This window comes from Hoplias malabaricus, chromosome 5 (assembly GCF_029633855.1).
Source record: "Hoplias malabaricus isolate fHopMal1 chromosome 5, fHopMal1.hap1, whole genome shotgun sequence".
Taxonomy (NCBI): domain Eukaryota; kingdom Metazoa; phylum Chordata; class Actinopteri; order Characiformes; family Erythrinidae; genus Hoplias; species Hoplias malabaricus.
The window spans coordinates 9,350,844-9,372,021 of record NC_089804.1 but is presented as its reverse complement, the minus strand read 5'-3'; the positions used below and the strand labels follow the sequence as shown (position 1 = coordinate 9,372,021).

The 21,178-nt window shown below is 40.0% G+C and overlaps 1 protein-coding gene across 1 annotated transcript in view; it reads right to left on the bottom strand.

Moving 5' to 3' along the window:
• Window positions 1-5,176: 5,176 nt before the first annotated feature.
• cntn3a.2 (contactin 3a, tandem duplicate 2) overlaps window positions 5,177-21,178 on the bottom strand; it is a 72,169-nt gene continuing 56,167 nt past the window's right edge. The window contains exons 18-24 of the mRNA XM_066671074.1: window positions 20,837-20,907; window positions 20,296-20,524; window positions 18,270-18,379; window positions 17,703-17,889; window positions 16,379-16,491; window positions 14,886-15,054; window positions 5,177-8,746 (exon numbers count right to left, since the gene is read on the bottom strand). Of these exons, the coding sequence (XP_066527171.1) occupies window positions 8,649-8,746; window positions 14,886-15,054; window positions 16,379-16,491; window positions 17,703-17,889; window positions 18,270-18,379; window positions 20,296-20,524; window positions 20,837-20,907 (977 nt within the window). The 3' untranslated portion in view covers window positions 5,177-8,648. The remainder of the gene's footprint in view (window positions 8,747-14,885; window positions 15,055-16,378; window positions 16,492-17,702; window positions 17,890-18,269; window positions 18,380-20,295; window positions 20,525-20,836; window positions 20,908-21,178) is intronic.

Genomic DNA, 21,178 nt, shown 5'->3' with positions numbered 1-21,178 from the left:
TGTTTATTTGACTTTTCCACTAGGCAAATCTGGTCCCTGGTACCTAGAACCCCGTACTTTCTTAGTCCCTGCTTGCCTGTGGTTACAAGTAAGCCAATGTTACATGTAAACCTTGAAGAGTGCTGATTGGCCAGTGACACCACGCAGACCTTAAGCACAAACTTAATATCCGTAAAATGTTCACATTTGTTTTTATCCAGCTCAAAATGGCAGTTCATTAGTTTACAATGCCGTCTTTTAAAACTGAGGCACAGGGCTGTGTTCAGTACTAAAAAAAAAACCCAAAACTCCCTGTCTTGTTACTTTCTTGAAATTTTGTACTGTTCTCATGTTTCTGTGTGTGTTTTCAAGAGGCTCTGCCTTTTGCCAGGCTGCCATTGTAATTTAATGACTTGCCTGGTTAAATAAAAGCTAAATAAAACACCAGAATACATGAGTGAACCATACGTAACGTTACCGATTCTGCTGTTGAAGTTTTCAAAGCCTGCAGTTCCAGTTAGAAACTGTATTTGGTGACATCACCGGCTACATTTTGCAGAGGAGCTGTGCTAGTGGAACAGCTACCAGGAACAAAAAAGCGAGTAGAGCTGTGCCAAGCCCAACAGGTTCTCTGCAAAGGCAAAGTATCAACAAAGATCATTCATTCATTCATTGTCTGTAACTGCTTATCCAGTTCAGGGTTGCGGTGAGTCCGGAGCCTACCTGAAATCATTGGCAACAAAGCAGTAACACACCCTGGAGGCGCCAGTCCTTCACAGGGCGACACACACACACACACACTTACACCTATGAACACTTTTGAGTCACCAATCAACCTACCTACATGTATTTTTGGACCATGGAACACCTGGAAGAAACCCATGCAGACACAGGGGAACACACCAAACTCCTCACAGTCTCCTGGAATCCATGGGGCTGTGTGATGGCAACACCACCTGCTGTGCCACCGTGCCGCCCTCAACAGAGATCAAATAAACAGAAATTACTCACCGCAGCCTTCACAACATCAAATAAACAAACAATCCTGACTGCAGCTACTAATCAGAAGGGATTATGTAATAATTATGACAAACCCAGGCTCTCCATTCTGTAGACAACTGCTTTGACACAAATCGTGAAGACTGGACAATATTTTTTTTCTATATCGATAGATTCAGATTGGATATAGTGTGCGCTAAGTGAGCCGGGGTGTCTTGTGAATGACAAAAGTCTACTCTGACCTCCAAGTGCGAGGACACTTATATAGGTAGAGAGATATGATTATTTTTCAGCCAGACCATTTATTCGAAGCCCTCGGCAGAGCGATGTGCTGACTGAAAATGGGGCTGATCTCTGCTGAGGATGACCAAATTGACCCACAACTATTTTGCTTCTTCCATCTTTTCATATTTCCTCCACTCTGGAAATTCGGAAAGTGAATCATAATGAAAGGAAAAGCTTCAAAAAAAAAAATAAGAAAAGGAGGAGCAAAAACCCTTCAGGTCACACGCGGGTGTGTACACCCACCTACATCTTCTCTAATGCATAACACACATAATTAGAGGCACCCCCCACACAAGCATAGACCTTTTTATATTTCTGTGATCTCAGCAGCACTCGTTACAGCTGATCACTGCTTGCTGTATGCCGATGTAGGCAGAAGAACACAGCGGCCATCAAACGTCCGTCAGAGAAGAAGAAAGCTGCGTGAGGTAAAATATGCAGAGCAGCGTTCATATTAAAGTTCAGGGCTGTTCAGTTCAGGGCTTGGGAGACAGTTTTAATTGACAAATTCCATCTAATCGGCTCGCACAGACGGCTTCCTTCTTTCCCTTTAAATCACCTCCACCTGTGCCAAGAGGTTGTAAAAAACTCAGAGGAGATATTGATCTACAAGATTTACTTAAATGCCAACAGGCTCGAGCAGCCGCTGTCATTGTTTAATTTAAAAGGACTCTTCAATGGACCCTTCAGGCGTCTTATTTCTCTACTTTATCAAGCTCTTTTTATAATGATCAGAAACATAGCCACAATAATAATAATAAAAAATAATATATTCCATCTGCAGACAACATATCCAGTCATTTCCTGAACTGTTTGAACTCCTACTGAGACCCTGCACAGTAGACGCAGGAACATATTGGCTCAAATGGCCGAGCATGTTTTTGGCTGACTCTGTTGCTCAGCGCAGCTGATGTCTGTGTTTGTTTTAGTTTTTTTGTCCTCAAATGATGCCCACGTCTTTCTGGACCTCAATAACAAATTTATGAGCATAGCATAGACGTTCATCATACGCAGAGCACCGAGAGGACAGCATTCATCACCCAGCCAGCCAGACCACAATGGAGAGAGCAATTCTGAGTCTAACAGTTCACAAGGTGCATCATGAATCATTTGACACAGCCAATCTCAATCCTACTACACGAGCAGGGGGGAAAAAGACTAAACAATAACAAAGCACACACAGAAATACATTAAACAACCTCTTGTAGAGCTACTCCAGGCACTGATAAAGTACACTGCCAGAGAGCAGCACCTGGATAATTTGGGAGCTTCTGGGTTAGTCCTTAAACCATTTTTTTTTTTTTTTTGAATTTGCTGCACCTGCAAAAATTGTGCTCTTGTTTGTGTTCTTCATATTTTGAGCACAGCTGACTTCAGGTTTGAGGATATTTTCCAGTGCTGGCAAAGGCCAGTAATGACAGCCAATTAATTTGTTTCCAAATGCAGTTTCTCATATTTTAATGTAAATTTTGCATTAAAAATTCAGCTACTATTTTGACTCCTAAAGTTCAAGGTGTTGTCGATGATTGTAATAAATAGAACAGTTGTTAAAAATTTCAACAGATGTTTCCTCACAATTAGCTGGCGCTCCAGTCACCTGTGTTTTGTCTGTAAATGAGTAAAACACCAAGGTGGCTTGTTTCTCAGTTCCTTGTCTCTCTCTCTCTCTCTCTCTCTCTCTCCATGGCAGAGGCATCCACGATGGAAGGAATCCAAACGTTGAAAAGCGAAAACCAAAATGAGGATTGCCCTCCTGCTCCATAGGTGGGTAATACTGATTTATATTTGCGTTTTAGATCACTTAAGGTGGAAATATCTCCAAATTCAGGAGATGGCTAATTACATTACCAAAAGTGCTTCAAATATATATATATATATACACACACAAAAAGTTGGATTGGTGCATCCCTACCAAAACATATGGGAATAATGCAATTATAAGTACATGCATATTAATATACGTTATATATAAATATATTCATTCATTCATTCATTCATTGTCTGTAATCGCTTATCCAGTTCAGGTGGGTCCAGAGCATACCTGGAATCATTGGGCGCAAGGCGGGAATACACCCTGGAGGGGGCGCCAGTCCTTCAGGGGGCGACACACACACACACACCTATGGACACTTTTGAGTCGCCAATCCACCTACCAACGTGTGTTTTTGGACTGTGGGAGGAAACCAGAGCACCTGGAGGAAACCCATGCGGACACGGGGAGAACACACCAACTCCTCACAGACAGTCACCCGGAGCGGGAATCGAACCCACAACCTCCAGGCCCCTGGAGCTGTGTGACTGCGACACTACCTGCTGCACCACCGTGCCGCCATTATATATATATATATACTTGGGAAATAGACTTCAAGTTTATTTATTAAGTTTACATCTCAATTTTATGATAAAATATTTGGAGCTCCAGCAATCATTTGAAACATTAAATTAACATAGATCAAGTTTGTAATACCAACATCTAAATATTCTAACACAAACAATACCAAATAATACTTAAATTAATATTCTGCTAGAGCTTAGTTTAACGGTAATAACAGTATAACACACTCTAGGGTTTGGAGCTTACCAGCTAGTGAATAACATGTTGTTGACACAGACATTCCCTTGTGCATGCAATACATGCACTTTATGATCTCCACAGAAAAGCATGAAATGAACTAGTCTGCTGTGGAGCAGCTGCACGTGAGCTTTGGGCTGTGGAACAGTTGAAATGTGCTCTCTGGAGTGATGGAGCTCAATTCAGTACTTTTGGGAGGAGTTGGAATAATACTTGTGATCCATGAATTCCACATATATGGGCATGTGTGGCATACAGTAAAAGAACAGCACAAGGCCTGAATGCTTGTGGGGGGTCCAATTCAGCTCAAAGATTATACAGGGAAGGGTCACTGGAAACCCAACATCATGAAAACAACAATTAAAATAGCATCCTTTAAAAGTTCCCTCACTCCAGGACAGCTCCAGGAGCTTGTGACGACAACGCTGCCTAAAGCAACCAAAATGTACAATATATTTTTGCTTTGTCGTTTGTCTGTGTACCGTGAAGATAAAATGTGGGTGGAGTTCACAGAGTTCCCAGTGAGCAGATGCACAGAGTAGAGGCTTGTACTAAAGTGGATGGTGACTGTAGACGGAAAAATCCTGGGAACTGTGTTAACATGCATAAAAAATTCAGAATTTATATCCTCACCCTTAAACAGTTTTGCTTCTGATGTCCTAATGGTACAATTACATGGACAGACAGAACTGCCTGGTGATCAGTCGGAGATTTTTAAACCAAGCTTCTCAAACAGAAAACCCACAGGGCAACAGTGCTGCATAATTGAGTGTTTTCCCATTTCTGAAACACAGAACTAATCTTAATGCAATCTTAATTTTGTAACTGTCTACATCAGGTCTCCTGGGTCAGGGAAAACTAAACAGCAAAGTGATGCATCATACTATGATTTGTTCTTTTATATTCCATTGAGATACTTTTAAATTCCCTTTTAGCACTGTACAGAGTCTCACAATCAGTTTAGAAAGACTTCAACACACGGTCGTATTCAGTTTAAAGAAGGGTATCAAAGTGTTGGCCATGAAATATATTAAAGGAATGGGAACATCAGACAATAGCATAGCACCTGAGCTCTGATGTGACCCACAAACTGCCAGACAGTAAATCATGGTTCATCACTCCAGAGCAGAGTGGGTGTGGACCCCAGGTGGGCACTGTGTCATGAAAACATACTCAAAACTATTGACTTCATAAGTCCATAAGTAGAATGTAATTTAATAATATTAATGTATTCTCACAAGCCTTCAAGCTTCCTATAGATACATTCCCATGAACGAGTTTCATCATTATTATGACTTTTTAAAAAACACAAACACGTGAAACTATTAGAAACATGCACGTCTTTACTGTACAGGATGAAAGAATTGCTTTTCAATATGAAAACAGAATTTTGATCAAACATCTCACAGAGATTAGAAGCATTGCAGTAGTACAGCAGTATCAAAAGTTGTTCAAATTTTAGACATGAGAAATTTGCACCTACGACTGACAAAATGGCACATGCTAACATCGTTTTAAAAGCAACATAAAAAAAAAACAATTGAACAGAAGCATATTATAATTTAGTAAATTTTTGAATGTTTTTAAAAATATGGTCTACTTTTTCTTTACAAAGACTTGACCTTCTAAAATAACAAAAGTTTTGCAAAAAATACAAGGCTGATATAATCATTACGTTTCCCAAAACCAGAATAAACAAAACAGCACATTAATACTATTACAACACAAAGGAATTCTTTTTGAAATGCTGTTCTCCCCAATGCAGCTTCAGTGTGTTCCTAGCTTTAACACGGGCAGCTCAACACATGAAGAGGTTAATAACTGTCTCATGGGGCCAGACATCATTGTAACAAGAGCATCTGAGGACAGGGAAAAGTCTGGATTTAGTTCATCCATTAAAAACAACGAATGTGTGATTTGTAAAAATTACTTGGACTTCTGTGAGTTCAAGAAGGTTCGCAAATCACAGATTCTTTTTATTTTTTACTTCATTTGACTAAAAATCCAAGATTTTCTTGAAACCGTTTTTAAACCAGTCCAGTGTTGGTGGCAACAATGTCTTTGTCAAAATTTTCTGTCAGAAATCATACCTTTCATTAACTCAATGTCCACTGAGAACACATTTCGTGCAGCTTTAGAGAAACCTTTTCTCTCGCTGACATTCTGCCTTTGAGAGTGTTTAACGAGATTCCTCGTATTAGATAAACGCGAACACAGTTTTCACTCTGCTGCTGCTGCTCAAACTATTTGAATGTGTCTGCAACGGTCAGCAAAAGGAGAGAAGAAAATGAGCAACATTTTAATGATTGTTTTTCATTGTCATTCTATCTCAAGATTTAAAGTCTTGGTAGAGTTATATAATTATATATGTGTTTCTTTCCCTTTTCAATATTGAAACCTTTCTTTATATTGGAATATCTTTGTGCACTCTTAGTTAAAAGATGCTCCCAGATTCGCTATCTCATTATAACATTATGCCTCTCCCCATAAGACTACTACATAACCGGCTGATGATGTGAACTGGTCAGAGCAGAAACACACTGACATTGGAAAGACAATCTCTTATTTCAAGGCTGAATTATTTAGATGACTACTGTATTTGTGTGTCAAACAACTCCTACCATATAAGTACATTAATTAAAAACGAACCTGGCCACCTTGCCTGCAAACACTTCCCGGTTTGAAATGGTCCACATGTCAAAAAACAAACAAGGTGATCAAGAAAACAAGGCAAACAAACATTCGAACTAGAGAACCTAGAAGACGACACAGAGATGCAAGCACAGAATGCATTACTGACACCAGGCACCTATAATATCAACAGCCAGGATCAGAAGCAAAATCAAAACTACGCAGCTGTTCCAAATCCCAGACACAGTTTCTGACATCCTAGCCAGTATGGGATGTGACATCTACATTGTACGGCAGAGTCTGTATGAACAGCGTGTTTTTTTTTTTCCACTCAGAGGAGTTGAGGAGAGGGCACATTCACCTGCTTATGCTTTTGTACCGATTTTCATTTGACTACGAAATTGGAAAATCAAGGCTGAAAGTAGCTGCCGCATTTCCGTACGACCTGGAAACCTAAGCCAGGGCTAAAATATTCTAACAAAGGTACGGTGGCCTTCTCTTGCCACGGTCTTTCACAGAGGACACCAGGCAGAGCAGCAGGTTGGAAAAAAAAAGCTACAAAAATGGGGTGAAAAAAAGGCCCAAATATCTCTTTCATCAGCTCTGTCTGGACTGTTCTGATATAGCGCCGCACGCTGCTCATCTCACATCCATCTTCCCTCTGCTGCCCCGATAACCATTATTCCGTCGCCCTGTCCGGTCAAAAGCTCCCGGTGGGGAGCGCTGTAATATATTAGGATGTTTTAATGGCTTCAGAAACCGTGGTGTGGATCAGACACTGCATTTATCACAAGATAAGAGAAGAGACCTCTCGGTTTATGTGCTTCCAGGTCATCTGTTCTTTGTATTCCAGCAGCTAAATGTTAGGCGAACGTGTGTAATCTTTATCTTCAATTATGATGAGCGCAGTGCCTAGGCCACACTTTAGACCACAGCGATGGAACCCTCCATAGTAGTCTGGCCCTGAGACAGCAGTCATCCTTTCTGAGCTGCTAAGCAGGTTTTTCTTCCTCCAGAACTAGCAGCGCTGCAGCTGGCCAAAGTGAGCAGAGACTCTCCAGTACAGAGGTGGCGAAACCCTTCAGAGGTAAAATGCTCAAACCCTGGCTAACAAATGTTTTACTTTCTTAAGAGATGCGCGCAACAAGCCGAGTGCTCAAGAAAAAACGAGCTTAGCTTTCAGTCTTTCCTCATGTAGGACGCCCTCTGAACAGGTTCCTTTTTAGGAAGACTGAACAATGCTAGACTGCTCACTTGCGAGAGGAAAATTCAGCTCATTCATCTGAAATATAGCCCTAAAGTGTACCATGGAGTTGAAAAATAACATCTTATTATTCGCACCTAATGACACTCCAGTGCCATCAATAGAAATGACACCTCATAAGCTAATAATAAATTGTAAGCTGGCAAAAAATGTTACATTTGCACTTGTTGACAAAACCCAATTACACAGTTCACAATGCATAACGATAACCCTCGCAGTTGCTAACTCAGGTCAAATGGGCTTCATAACTCACACCACTATTACAGATCCTCTCCAATGGCAATGGGAGGCTCTGGCTGTTTTGAATATCAAAGGCTTGATAATGTAAGATAAACTAAATTGATATGTAGCTAATGTATAGAAGGCACAGCGACAAATCATCTTCCATAAATGAGTACGCTGAGGCTGCAGAACATCAATGATATGTAATAATACTCTACAAAAAAACACCAAATAACACCAAGATTTCATATCAAAAAGGAATAAAAAGCAGACATTTGGACAAACGGTAGCTTAGCAACAAGAAGAGAAGCATATGAGAAAGACATCTACTACTTTGGCGTGTACATGGAAGTAAGGCATTTTTGTTCTCCTCAAGGGTCATGAAGACCTGTGGAAAAGTAGTGCATACAAAGTCATGACATCCCCTGTACGTTCCCCCGAAAAAATTACAATCCGAACCTGTTCAGTCTTTTTATCCCTTTGCTGTGAGACAATGATACACTGTACATAACATGCACACAAAATCCAATTACTTTCAGCTTGTCGTTTTTCTGTCAAGACTGCTCAACTGGATGGTTGGGAACAACAATCGTCTGTCAAAGAAGTTATGATGCACATCTCCCCATGATTTTAAAGGAAGGAAGCGCACAGATAATGAAACGAAGCGAACTGAGGGTCATTCCTAATGACTTGATTTCACAAAGTTGGCCTCATGGCAGTTAATGCGATGATAAAAAGCAAGGAGAGTGAAATTGTGGCTGGCCGCCATGCTCTTGACCCTCGGACACTCATACCTGCAACACAAAGAAAGATTATGACAGCATTAATTCTTCCTAACACACAATTCATTTTCCACATACATATCTCAAACATATAACTCAGACGTCAAACAGAACGATGGGATGTGGCATAAAAACCAGTTCCAAATAACAACTAGAGCCAAATAACAAGTAATTTACTATATTTTTATTTCAAGGTGCTAGCCTTTAAATACAACTACAGTATTACACACAGTATTTCAATCTCCAGTCCAAACTGCCATTACGTCCAAGGTATTTATGTGTCAGTTGCTGTGAATAAAATCCCAGTTTTTAAAGGTTATACAGAAAATTGGGACTCCTAATAAACATGCCCTGGCAGAGTGTAAGATCAATTATACTTAAAATCATCAGGCAAATCAACACTGCTTTTGAAAAAAATCTGTCACTGTCAAGAATTTATTATTTAGAAAAGAAAATATTCAAAAGTATTTAGAAAATCTGCAGTAAAACATATGTATTTATATAGACTTAAAAACCCAATCCCATTTTAGAATTGTGATTACATGGATCATGAGAAGCAGAAAATGCCAGAAACTTTTGAGAAGAATTGAAAAATATCCATTTTTTTCCAAGTCTTACAAAAAATGAAATGTAAACCCTACATCTTGACAATGTTGATATTATTTTTATATGTTGAGGCTACTGTTGTTTTTTTTGTTTTTTATTTCTCTAAAGATTAAATATATTCATTACCAAAATACCCAACTCACCTGACTCGATTTATAAGTGATTATAGCTAATAATTGATAATAGCAAGGCTCTAAGTTAAAATCTAAAGTTGACATGTTGAAAACAAAATGAAATGCAGAGCTGTTGTCCAGACAAAACATACAAATATACAATCAGAGTCTAAATCCTGTAACTGCTTCTTTAGTTTCGATGGGCACTTCTTAAAAATAATAAAATACTGGGGCTTTTAGAGTAAATATGATAATATCACTTTTTTTTCCACCAATTCACTGGATAGTTATGTACTGTGTCCTAAAAAACAACACTGACCATGTAACCTACTGACATGGGAAGGCTAATTTCATCTAAAAGTAAATCCTTTGTGGATATGGACAGAAAGAAACAACAGGAGCACAGTGTGGCATTGTAAAGTCAGCATATTAAAATACCAAAATACAAAACAACAACAACAACAACAACAAAAAACCCGGTCTACCTTTCAACCTCCTACAACCATGTGGGCAGCATATAATTAACTGGGTTGTATTTAAAAAAAGACTGTCAAAAAGAAGAAAAAAAGAAAATCTGTCATAACAAAGACAAACCACGAAAAAGTAAAATAATGAGTAACCTGCAGAGTGAGGTGACAGTCGAATCTTTTGGATTTCTTTTATGGATTATTATTATAAAAGCATGCAAAATGCAACCCCCACATGACTAAATGATCAATATTAGCTCAGAAAAGTACAGAAGCGATATATTCAAGCCCAGTGAGGTCTGTGCTCATACAGGATAAAATAATCTTCCACAAAAGTTAGGTCAAAACTGAAATGCAGAGAAACAAGAAAAAGGCACCAGAGGATACAACCTCATCTACGAAACGCCTGGTGCATATATAACAACCTCTGGAGCTCAAGATGCAAACACATGTTTCTGGCCAAAAATACGTTTATTCCTAGTCCAGGTTTTGCCCGAATGCATTGCCAGGGAAAAGGAAATATAAAAAACAGAGGGACATAAAACATACAGTATGAACACCAAATATCATCAGGACTGTCAGTGAATTAAATGTTGTATGTGCTAAATACTTCTTGGGTAGAATCCTAGTGGCCAAAATATCTATACTGTTTTAATGCACTCAAAATACCCCCATCTAATGAAAAAAAACTAATGTAGACTGTAAACAGACAACACTGTTTAACATAAATAATATCTTTAGAAATATTTTAACATTAACATGTCACTTAACTTCATATCTTAGCCAACTTATTTCTGGACAAAGACATGCATTGTCAGACTGACAGGCTTACATAGTTATTGCTTAAACAGAGCACAAATCGAGTGTGTCCAGGTGCAGTTTGTATGCCAAGAAGCATGTGCCACCTGAGTGGTTTATGTATGCTAGCACCATTGTGCTGTTTGTCCAGACCAGAACATGGAGACTCCAGAGGAGAGGCACAAAGTGTTTAAAAGGCTAAAATACACTGCCAGCACCACCAAGTCACAGTGGGCAGGAGCCATTGATCGTGCTGTCCTCAAAAAAAAACCATGCCCCATCCTGTGAAGGAAGCATCTGTCATCACCCATTTCTTTGAAAAAGACCATGCCATATACGTGCCTGTGTTGAGGGCTAAGCGGTTTTTCCACATCGCCGAGTGGCCAAGCACATGGCAGTCACACTAATGGGTCAGTGAGAGTGGGGCACAGGCAGAAGCGCAGAGCCAGTACCCAGCACTGAATATCCAACCTCCTTAACAGGCTAATACTGACCACTGACAAAGTGGAAGTCATTAGGCCCAGAAAGCTGGGGTAGGTCTTGAATTGGACTGAGCACTCCTTGTGGAACAGAGGCAGGCACCATCTGAAATCCAGTGCTCATATCTCTGAGTGGCACAGAATGAGACAGAATTTGTCTTTAATCTCAGGTAGTTTTTCTCCTGGCTGGGAAATAAACAGCTCTCGGAGTGGTTAGTACTGAAGCCCAAGATGGAGAAATGGGACACACCAGAATATATGACTTTTGCTCGATCTCTCTGAGAGAAGGAAAATCTAGTCATTCATATAGAAAGATATTCTGAGGCCATCTGACCATAAGGGATTCAGGACCGCTTTAACTGCTAACCATTATAGACATTCAAATACAAAAAAATATAATCTCATCGCACATCCCTAGTTTAGGTTTCCCAGTGAAAAGAGAAAATATATTGCGGTAAGTGTTTAAAACAACTCTAAAATGTAGTTTCTTCAAAGAAAAATATAAAATCCTTGAAGCACTTGTTACCATCTAAAAACATCTAAAATCCCCCATAGTATCTCAAACCTGCTTTTAACACTGTTGCTAATATTCTTTGCCGACAGCACAGGCAAAAACCCACAGATTTACTTTTTCATGAAAAGTGGACGTCGCAGTCTAAGAGGATGAAAAATATGAATAATCCACCGTGCAGAGCTGTTCTCCCCTGCAGTTTCATCTGCCTGTATCGCTGTATTCAGGGGGGAGCTGAGATGAGCAGGCAGAGATAGATGGCGAGAGCTAAGGATAGTTAATAAAGATCACACTGCTTAGCCCAGTGGAGGATACAAGGTGTACGCTGCAGGCTCTGAGGAGGACATCTCAAACTGGTGAGTGCTCATTTAGAGAGCTGCATTACATGCTGAGGGCCACAGTTTTTCTGAGAATGGATTTGCCAGAATTTGCACCTGTTTTATTACTCAGGGGACAAAGAAAATCCCATTATGAGGTTAATCTTACTTTGCTTACTTTAGATGTAGCTGGTATTTATGTTTAATATCCCTTTGATGCCATGCATCTTTTATATTACACGCTACAATGCAGCTGGAGACAGTAGCCGGGAGAGATAAAGTGTAGGCGAGTGTTTGTTGTTGTGGAGGCTTGGGCATGTTTTATAAACACTTAGGTAACTCCTAGAGGGAACAAAAGATTAGGTGTAATCTTAATATAAATGCACGAAATAAGCGAAGGCTACGGAGATGGGCTGATCAGTGTTATATGAGCTGATACCGATCGCCATTCATCTTTCAGCAGGTGCTGAATGCTGTGATAATAAACCAACCCAAGCATCAGCCAGCATGGTTTTGATTAGTTTATATACACAGTACATTGTGAGTAGCTTTGTGTTGGTCTGTCTCATATTCCAGCCAAACAAACTGTCACAATGAGAACACACTGTTTCCTTGGCTCGCAGGTTGGGTGTAGTATTGACTAAGAAACACCAGGTTTTTATTTATTCAAAAGTTTATTATTTTATTATTATTATTATTTTATATCCATGTATCCTCCAAATCCTAACAATGGAGAATCAGTTTTTCCATTCCTAAAACACTTTGAGTGAGAAATGTCATCATAGCGAAAAGTAAGACAAGTCTCTAAGCTTTCCCCTTAAAAGAGAATTTGATATATTTTTCTATATTTTCCACATATATTTTTGAGTAAATTATTTCAGTGGTTGGCACATGGAAACGCTTATTCACCTTATTTTCCATGACAGAAGCGAGGGGCCATCTTTGTTTACTTTGTGTTAGAACTTCTGGTGACAGTGGATTCTGTGATATTACAAAACAGCAATATCAAACACACAAACATACGCATTTTTTCTGGACTCTAAATTCAGTGTTAAAGTTGACGGAGTGCTGCAATAACGTGGATGGAAATTTAACTGGCTCCACTTCAGATGGAGAGAAAACACAGAAGGAGAAGGAGGAGACAGTGAGGCAAAGAACGATTGAGCTACTGCCATTTTAATCACTGAAGGTACTGTAAATTTCTTTTTCATTTCCACCTTAACACTAGGAGCACTGCACTTCATTGACCAACTGAGTCCTGGAAGGTTCAAGAGTTGCTGGATAAACGCTGTGACTGACTCAAGGCTGTGACCTCCCTTCCACACCAAAACCAACACTGTGCTCTGAGTGAAGTTAGTCGCATCGCTCAAATATACACCAGGCTCTCTATGCTTCTAGTGTTAAATGTGTCACTAGACAAGGTTCATTCATTCATTCATTATCTGTAAGCGCTTATCCAGTTCAGGGTTGTGGTGGGTCTGGAGCCTACCCGGAATCACTGGGCACAAGGCAGGGAACACACCCTGGAGGGGGCGCCAGTCCTTCAGGGGGCGACACACACATTCACTCACACACATCTACAGACACTTTTGAGTCGCCAATCCACCTACCCACATGTGTTTTTGGATCATGGGAGGAAACTGGAGCACCCGGAGGAAACCCACACGGACACGGGGAGAACACACCAACTCCTCACAGACAGTCACCCGGAGCAGAACGTTTCTATACTCTCAATGTTCCCCCTTCAGCCTTACATGTCATTTTAGGAGGCAGGAGTTTCATACTCAAATATATATTTACACCTTAAGACTGGTCAGCTTACAAGGCTCATATTGGCGTCATTCACCAGCCTCAAATATGAGACAATATAGTTTTGAAAAACAGGTCTCATTCCTCAATTTCTTTTTCTAAAACTTGTCTAAATTTACAACTTTAATAATATCCTTTATTCCACACATTCTTTAAAAAAACAACACCACAAAACATTGAGTTTACACCTTTAATACTTCTGCAATTTCTCAATTTCTTCATATAAAACACACCAAGCGCAGACATAACACCTTTATTAAAACTGTTATTCCTCACTTTCTTCATAAAAATCACACAAAACGTGGATTTTACACCTTTAATCCAAAGATATGCATGTGTATTTACTGAGTTACCAGAAATTCTAACACACAGCAGAAAAACAGACAGTTGAGGAAGGAAGTGTGGCGGAATAAAGTAAATTATACAGAAAACAAACAAAGGGGATGGTATTAGTCTTTTTATTTGTATTTGAGTTTTTATATATAAGCTTAATTAGGTAAAAATGGACCAGACTTTTTCAGTAATCATTAAATGTTTTCATAAAAGTTTAATATAACACGTTTCTATCATAAATCTTTTAAAGGAATAATATGTAAAATGTTGTTATTTTTTGTCCCCTGGGCTCCCCTACCTGTTGCTCAATGTAATTAGTAAGTATTGTGAAGAAATCTCTCTCTCTCTCTCTCTCTCTCTCTCTCTCTCTCTCTCTCACACACACACACACACAAACACACAGAGTTTCTGAACCAAGGGATATTCACATCGGTCACGAAAGGCTCTCTGGGCTTTTAGTGATAAACATATTTCTGAAGTCTTTCCATCTCTCTCACGCTCACGAACACAGTCTCTCTCTCTCTCCCTCTCTCTCTCTCTCTCTCTTTCTTTCTCTGTCTCTCTCTCTTTCTTTCTCTGTCTCTCTCTCTCTCTCACACACACACACGCACACACACACACACACACACACACACACACACACACACACATAAATTCAATTAAACTTAGATTAAAAGAGAGTTAATAGTCAGATTAATCAATTTAAAGGTGTGCTTACTTAGTTTATGAATGTTGATGGGTTCTGTGGGGATGCCTTCTCCACCATCACTCAGAGTGCATATCTGGATGATATAATCATCGTCAGCAGGGAGGATGATCTCCACTGAAGTCAGGTTAGTGGTCACTGTGTTCTCTATTTCTCTATGTCGGTTCCTCCGGTAAGACACCTGGACAACAGCAGGGTGACAGGATAAGGGTTAGCTCTCACCAAGGGTAATTCTCACCAAGACATTTAATATAAAACACATCCAGTGCTCCAACCACAAACAAAATTCTCCTCACTTTTCCTTACAGTGAAATAAGAAACAAAAGCCTACTGCCTCAAAACTCACTTGTCATAGATGCTACAAGGCGAATGAATAAATAACTATAAACATCTAAGTATAGACATTAAAAATACAAGACATATTTTGTGAATGTTAGATTACAATATTAAGTCTTTCAGTTTTAGCATGGTAAAGGCTGTGTTATCAATTTTATCCAAAAATTCACTGCCCTATTGCAGACAGCAGATTTTGCATTATTTTCTATGTCTTTGTTCTGCAGTTCCTAAATTGTTTTTAGTTTTAGTTTTTAATATCCTTACTATTTAGTTGCATGTTGTAGCTCTATAATTACAGACTGTAGTCCATCAGCTGATCAGATGGACACTGTAACACACTTTCAACCTATTCTACAAAAGTCAGGGTCAGGACCCCCAGAGGACCAGGTATTATTTGAGTGCTAAATCATTCTCAGTGCAGCAGTGACACTGATGTGGTGGGAGTGTGTTAGTGTGTCTTGCACCGGTACAAGAGGATCAGACAGTGGTGCTGCTAAGGTGGTTAAACGCTGTGCACTCTCATTGTCCAATATATCATATGCGCCTAGCTTGGTGATCCAACTTGTAAATGTCAGAGCGGTCATCTATTCATGCACAGTTTGTGTCACATGGTGTCCTAACTGCATGCAACATGTGTGAGTGATACAACAGAGAGGCCCAATGTATACTACAATACAAGCATCAAGTCTGCTTGCCAGGTCGGAATGTAAATGGAAAACAATCAGAAAACAGGTTGTGACTTTAATTGAGTGAGTATACTACATTCGTTGTTTATAAGAACAGCGTGATGCTTCAGAACTAGATGAGGAGTGTGTCAAAAATGGTGCTAAAACTACATTGTGTGGCGCTGATAAAATGGACATTCCGGGTAGGCTCCGGACCCACCGCCACACTGAAGAGCTTACAGAGAATGAATGAATGAATAAATGAATGAATGATAAAATGTACAATGAGTGTACAACGAAGGAGGTGGCTTTAGTGTTTGATACATTCATATTCAATATATGTTGAAAAATACAAACCCCACCAGAAAAAAAAACTTTCTATTCTGTGATATTTGTGCAGTCACTTATGAGACAAAGCAGAAAGGTGCTAATATATACAACTCACTCCCCGAATAAGCTTAGCTCTTGGGCTTCATGGTTTTTTCAGAGAACCCATGAGCTTACCTGATAGCCAGTGACCTCTGACTCCATCTCCATGGTGACTACAGGATCCCAGTGGACAGTCAGCTTTGAGCCAATCAGGTTCCACTCCACATTCAGAGGAGGCTGTCCTGGTGCTGAGTGAAGATAGATACATTCAACAGACACCAATAACTTATAATTTTTTTTTCAGTCTAAAAATGGTCAGACAAAGCAAATGATTATATTTAAGCAAACCAGAACTTAAGTTAAATCCAGTCCAAATACACCTACAGCACTAGTTTAACCTGGTATAGCACAGGAAGCTGTGGTGTTATCCTCTACACTATTCATAAGTATGTTGGTGCATATGCTGCAGAAGTCAAGTAATCATACAAACCGGATTCCAAAAAAGTTGAGACACTAAACAAATTGTGAATATAAACTGAATGCAATGATGTGAAGGTGTCAAATGTCAATATTGTATTCGTAATAGAACATAGACGACAGATGAAAAGTTTAATCTGAGTAAATGTAACATTTTAAAGGAAAAATATGTTGATTCAAAATTCACAGTGTCAACAAATCCCAAAAAAGTTGGGACAAGTAGCAATAAGTGGCTGGAAAAAGGAAATTGAGCATATAACGAACAGCTGGAAGACCAATTAACACTAATTAGGTCAATTGACAACATGATTGGGTATAAAAAGAGCTTCTCAGAGTGTCAGTGTCTCCCTGAAGCCAAGATGGTAAGAGGATCACCAATTCCACCATTGTTGCACAGAAAGATACGAGAATGGTGTTACCCAGCGTAAAATAGCAAAGACTTTTAAGTTATCATCATCAACCGTGTATAACATCATCAAAAGATTCAGTGAATCTGGAACAATTGCTATACGTAAGGGTCCTCTGTCCCCAGACTCTGTTGAGTGTTGTAAGAAGAAGGGGGGATGCCACACAGTGGTAAAAAATGGCCTTGTCCCAACTTTTTTGGGATTTGTTGACACCATGAAATTTTGAAACACCATATTTTTCCCTTAAAATGATACATTCTCAGTTTAAACTTTTGATCTGTGATTTGTGTTCTATTCTGAATAAAATATTAGATGGCACCTCCACATCATTGCATTCAGTTTTTATTCACAATTTGTTTCGTGTCCCAACTTTTTTGGAATCCGGTTTGTATAAAAGCATACAGTTTAAGACATGAGTGCATATGAGATGTAATGGTTATTAAAGCATATTTAGGACCAGAGCGTCACTGGTTCAATCCCCTGGACTTGCAGCACAAATTGGGGTCGGGAGGGGAGTGAAGAAACAGATGCTGATAAATTTTCTAGAATGCTTCCCTTGATATGTTTCTACTCACGAGACTTTTTGGTGGTGACGTTGATGGTGGGGGTGCGTGGCCCAGTGCCTGCAGTGTTGAAGGCACTCACTGTCAAGAAATACTGAGTGTATGCCTTCAGGCCGCTGATGTTTACTGTGAAATGATTCGCAGACACTCGCACTTTCCCCATGGTCTCAGGCTTGGTATCATCCTCCCAGTATACCACCTGTGTTCAGACAGTAGAGCAGACAGCACAACTGACTGAAAAGCCTGCAGGAATAACCCTGCAGTGCCAATCAATGCATGGTTCAAAAAGCCTTCACCATAATAAGCTTCACTCCATTTTTTGAAGTGACACAAATAAAAGAGATATGTAACATGATCTCTGTGGCTTTAAAATGGCAATAAGCTTTTTTCGATTGCTGTGCAGTAAGATTTTATGCATACCTCTAAACACAAGCATCCTTCTTATTTGGGTTTCTACATGCAGAGAGAGAACTTGGGTGCAACTTGGGAGCTGACAGGCACTGGCAGTACCAATGGTGCATTTTTTTTTAAAAAAAAGGAGGCAGAGTCATTTCCATTTAGTAGGGTAGATAGACGTACCTCGTAGCCTAAAACTCTTTCAGGAGAGTCAGAGAGTGTCTGCCAGCTCACTTCAAATTCAGACGCAGAAATACTCTGAGCCCATACGCCCCCTGGCACTCCACTGGGCTCTGAGAGTAGAGAAAAGAAAAGAGAAGTAGAAAAGAGGAGAGGAGGAGAGAGTTAAGGAGACAGGAAAGGAAAAGAAAAAAAACATAAAGGTCAGAAAAACAAGAACGAGGGGAAAAAAGAAAAAAACAATCAGTGGCAAAGACAGTGATTTTCACAAAACACAAAACCTAGCTGACAAGCTGGCGCAGGATTGATACGATCTTTTCTTCCAAAACTTTGAATGACTATCCCTTAGCTTAATGTATGAGCTGATTGGCACAAAGGAATATTATCAGTACAGAAATTCAATTAATGCTGCAGCTCAGTGACAGGTCAATGTCTGCCTGTCAGACCTCTCTAAAGTAACTGCTTTCAAACTGACTGTTAGCGTAACCTAGCTTAAGTCTTTGGTTTTCTTCATTTACTCAGGCATGATTACATTAAATGTCCCGTGCTTCACTCCCTCAAGACATTTTACACAGAATTCGCCATACATTGTCCGAAAAACCTATACCAAACAAAACAATATGAACTAAAGTAATAATAAATATTAATGTAATAAAAATGTGAATTAAATGTCAGTGCCAGTAGAATAAAGTATAAAGGAACTTACACGTAAACTACGAATAGGTTCAGTCTTGTGTAAATGTGAGAGACAATACTTGGCTTATTTATTTCCAAGCCTATGATTTATTCATTTATCAAGAGATATGTTTGGGGAGTAAGGGGAAATGAGAGAATTTTTTTAAAGGTTACACATAAAATGAGACTCCTAACAACCATGCAACAATGAATAAACCACCAGAAATATCAGATAATCATTAAAGAGCAGATAAAGTACATCTCTGAAAATGAGGAGAAAATCGAGCTCCATTCGTGCTTCAGATGTCAAAATATCCACAGGATATAGACATCTTTCTACTATGAGAAGATAACTCTGTCTGAAAAAAATGTAGCTGTCATGAAGCTGTTACTGAGTAAACGAAAAAGACAAAACAGGAGGTCTGCAAATCAAACAAAGAAATTGGTGCTCTTGCAACACTGAATTAACTGTCCCAGAGCCAAAATCTGAACCTCCCTGAATGTTTTTGGTTTTACCACAAACAGTGGAAGACATATTGCAATCTTTACACTTAAATCTGAAGGTGTGGAAAGATATCCACATTTACAAACACACATTCATTCATTCATTCATTATCTGTAACCGTTTATCCAGTTCAGGGTCACGGTGGGTCCAGAGCCTACCTGGAATCATTGGGCGCAAGGCGGGAATACACCCTGGAGGGGGCACCAGTCCTTCACAGGGCAACACAAACACATTCACTCACACCCACGAACACTTTTAAGTCGCCAATCCACCTACCAACGTGTGTTTTTTTGGACTGTGGGAGGAAACCAGAGCACCCGGAGGAAACCCACGCGGACAACACACCAACTCCTCACAGACAGTCACCCGGAACAGGAATCGAACCCACAACCTCCAGGTCCCTGGAGCTGTGTGACTGTGACACTACCTGCTGCACCACTGTGTCGCCCAACACACAAACAGTGGCACATATATAGTCATAACATTATGGCCACCTCTTTGGTCATAACATTATGACAGCCTACTCACTGTCAATTCTCTCAGCTCCAGTGACTATACAGGAGCGCTTTGTTGTTCTACAGTACAACTGTCGCTCTGTACTTCTCCCCATTTCACCCTGCTCTTCAATGATCAGGGCACCCACTGGACACTTCCACACACACCACTCAGTGCTGTGGATGATCCACCACTCAAATCATATATTAAAAATATGAATTATGACCAAATAATAAAATATATATTACTGTTACAGCACCAACATTGGTCTCCACCAGACCGCAAGATGTAGCATCCTGCCAACCTCCACCTTCAGCCTGTGTGGTGTTTGAACTATGCAGCTCACGCACTCACCTTCCTCTGCTGAGAACACTGTGGTAATGGGGCTGAAGGGCCCCTGGCCTTTCGCGTTATAGGCGCCCACTTTTACGTTAAATGGAGAGAAGGGCAGAATGCTCTCGTTCCGATAAACATAGCGTCCTGGTGCAGAGGTCACAGCGTGCGTCCATGTGAGCTCTCCCAGAGGTCGCAAGGCGATGATGTAACCAAAGCCGTCTCCGTTTTGCAGTTCTTCGGGCACGGGCTGGGAGGGAAACACAAAACTATAGTGATATTAAAACGCATACACAACAGGTTCAGCATCCAGTCCGTACTCCATGCCAATCTAGAGCTCATTACGGCTCGTGGAGAACACGCAGTTCCCCTGGGAACTCAAACGAACCTGTTTGTAATAAGAAGCCGCTGCCGAAATGAATGGCATTATAGGACCCAAGGGCCTGGCTGGAGAATGGGTTTGGTTTTGACTGAGGTAATAAACACTCCCATTCAATTCCATTCAATTAAGCAAAACCATTACCTCACACAGAGGGAGCGGTAATATAGACAGATGACTTACCTCCCATGTTATTACCAACTCCGACTTGGAGCCTCCCCCACCTCCAACATTAGCCGGCGCAGTATCGGGAACTGCATACAAAAAAACAGAAGGAGAAAAAACTCAATTGAGTTCAGCAGATACATGTACCACCTGCTTGTCCTTGGTGCTCGATTTCTGTGTCCTAGTCTAAATTCCCTTCTTTTATTTTAGGCCTCATTATCAATTTTATATGAAGCAAAGCAATATTCCCATTTGCTAAGAGCTTCTTTTAGTTTACTGTGTAACCCAAGAAAACAGAATATCATGCCAGTGCTGAATGCACAGAGGGATCTGTAAGCTTACACCTTCAGTTTACTGCCA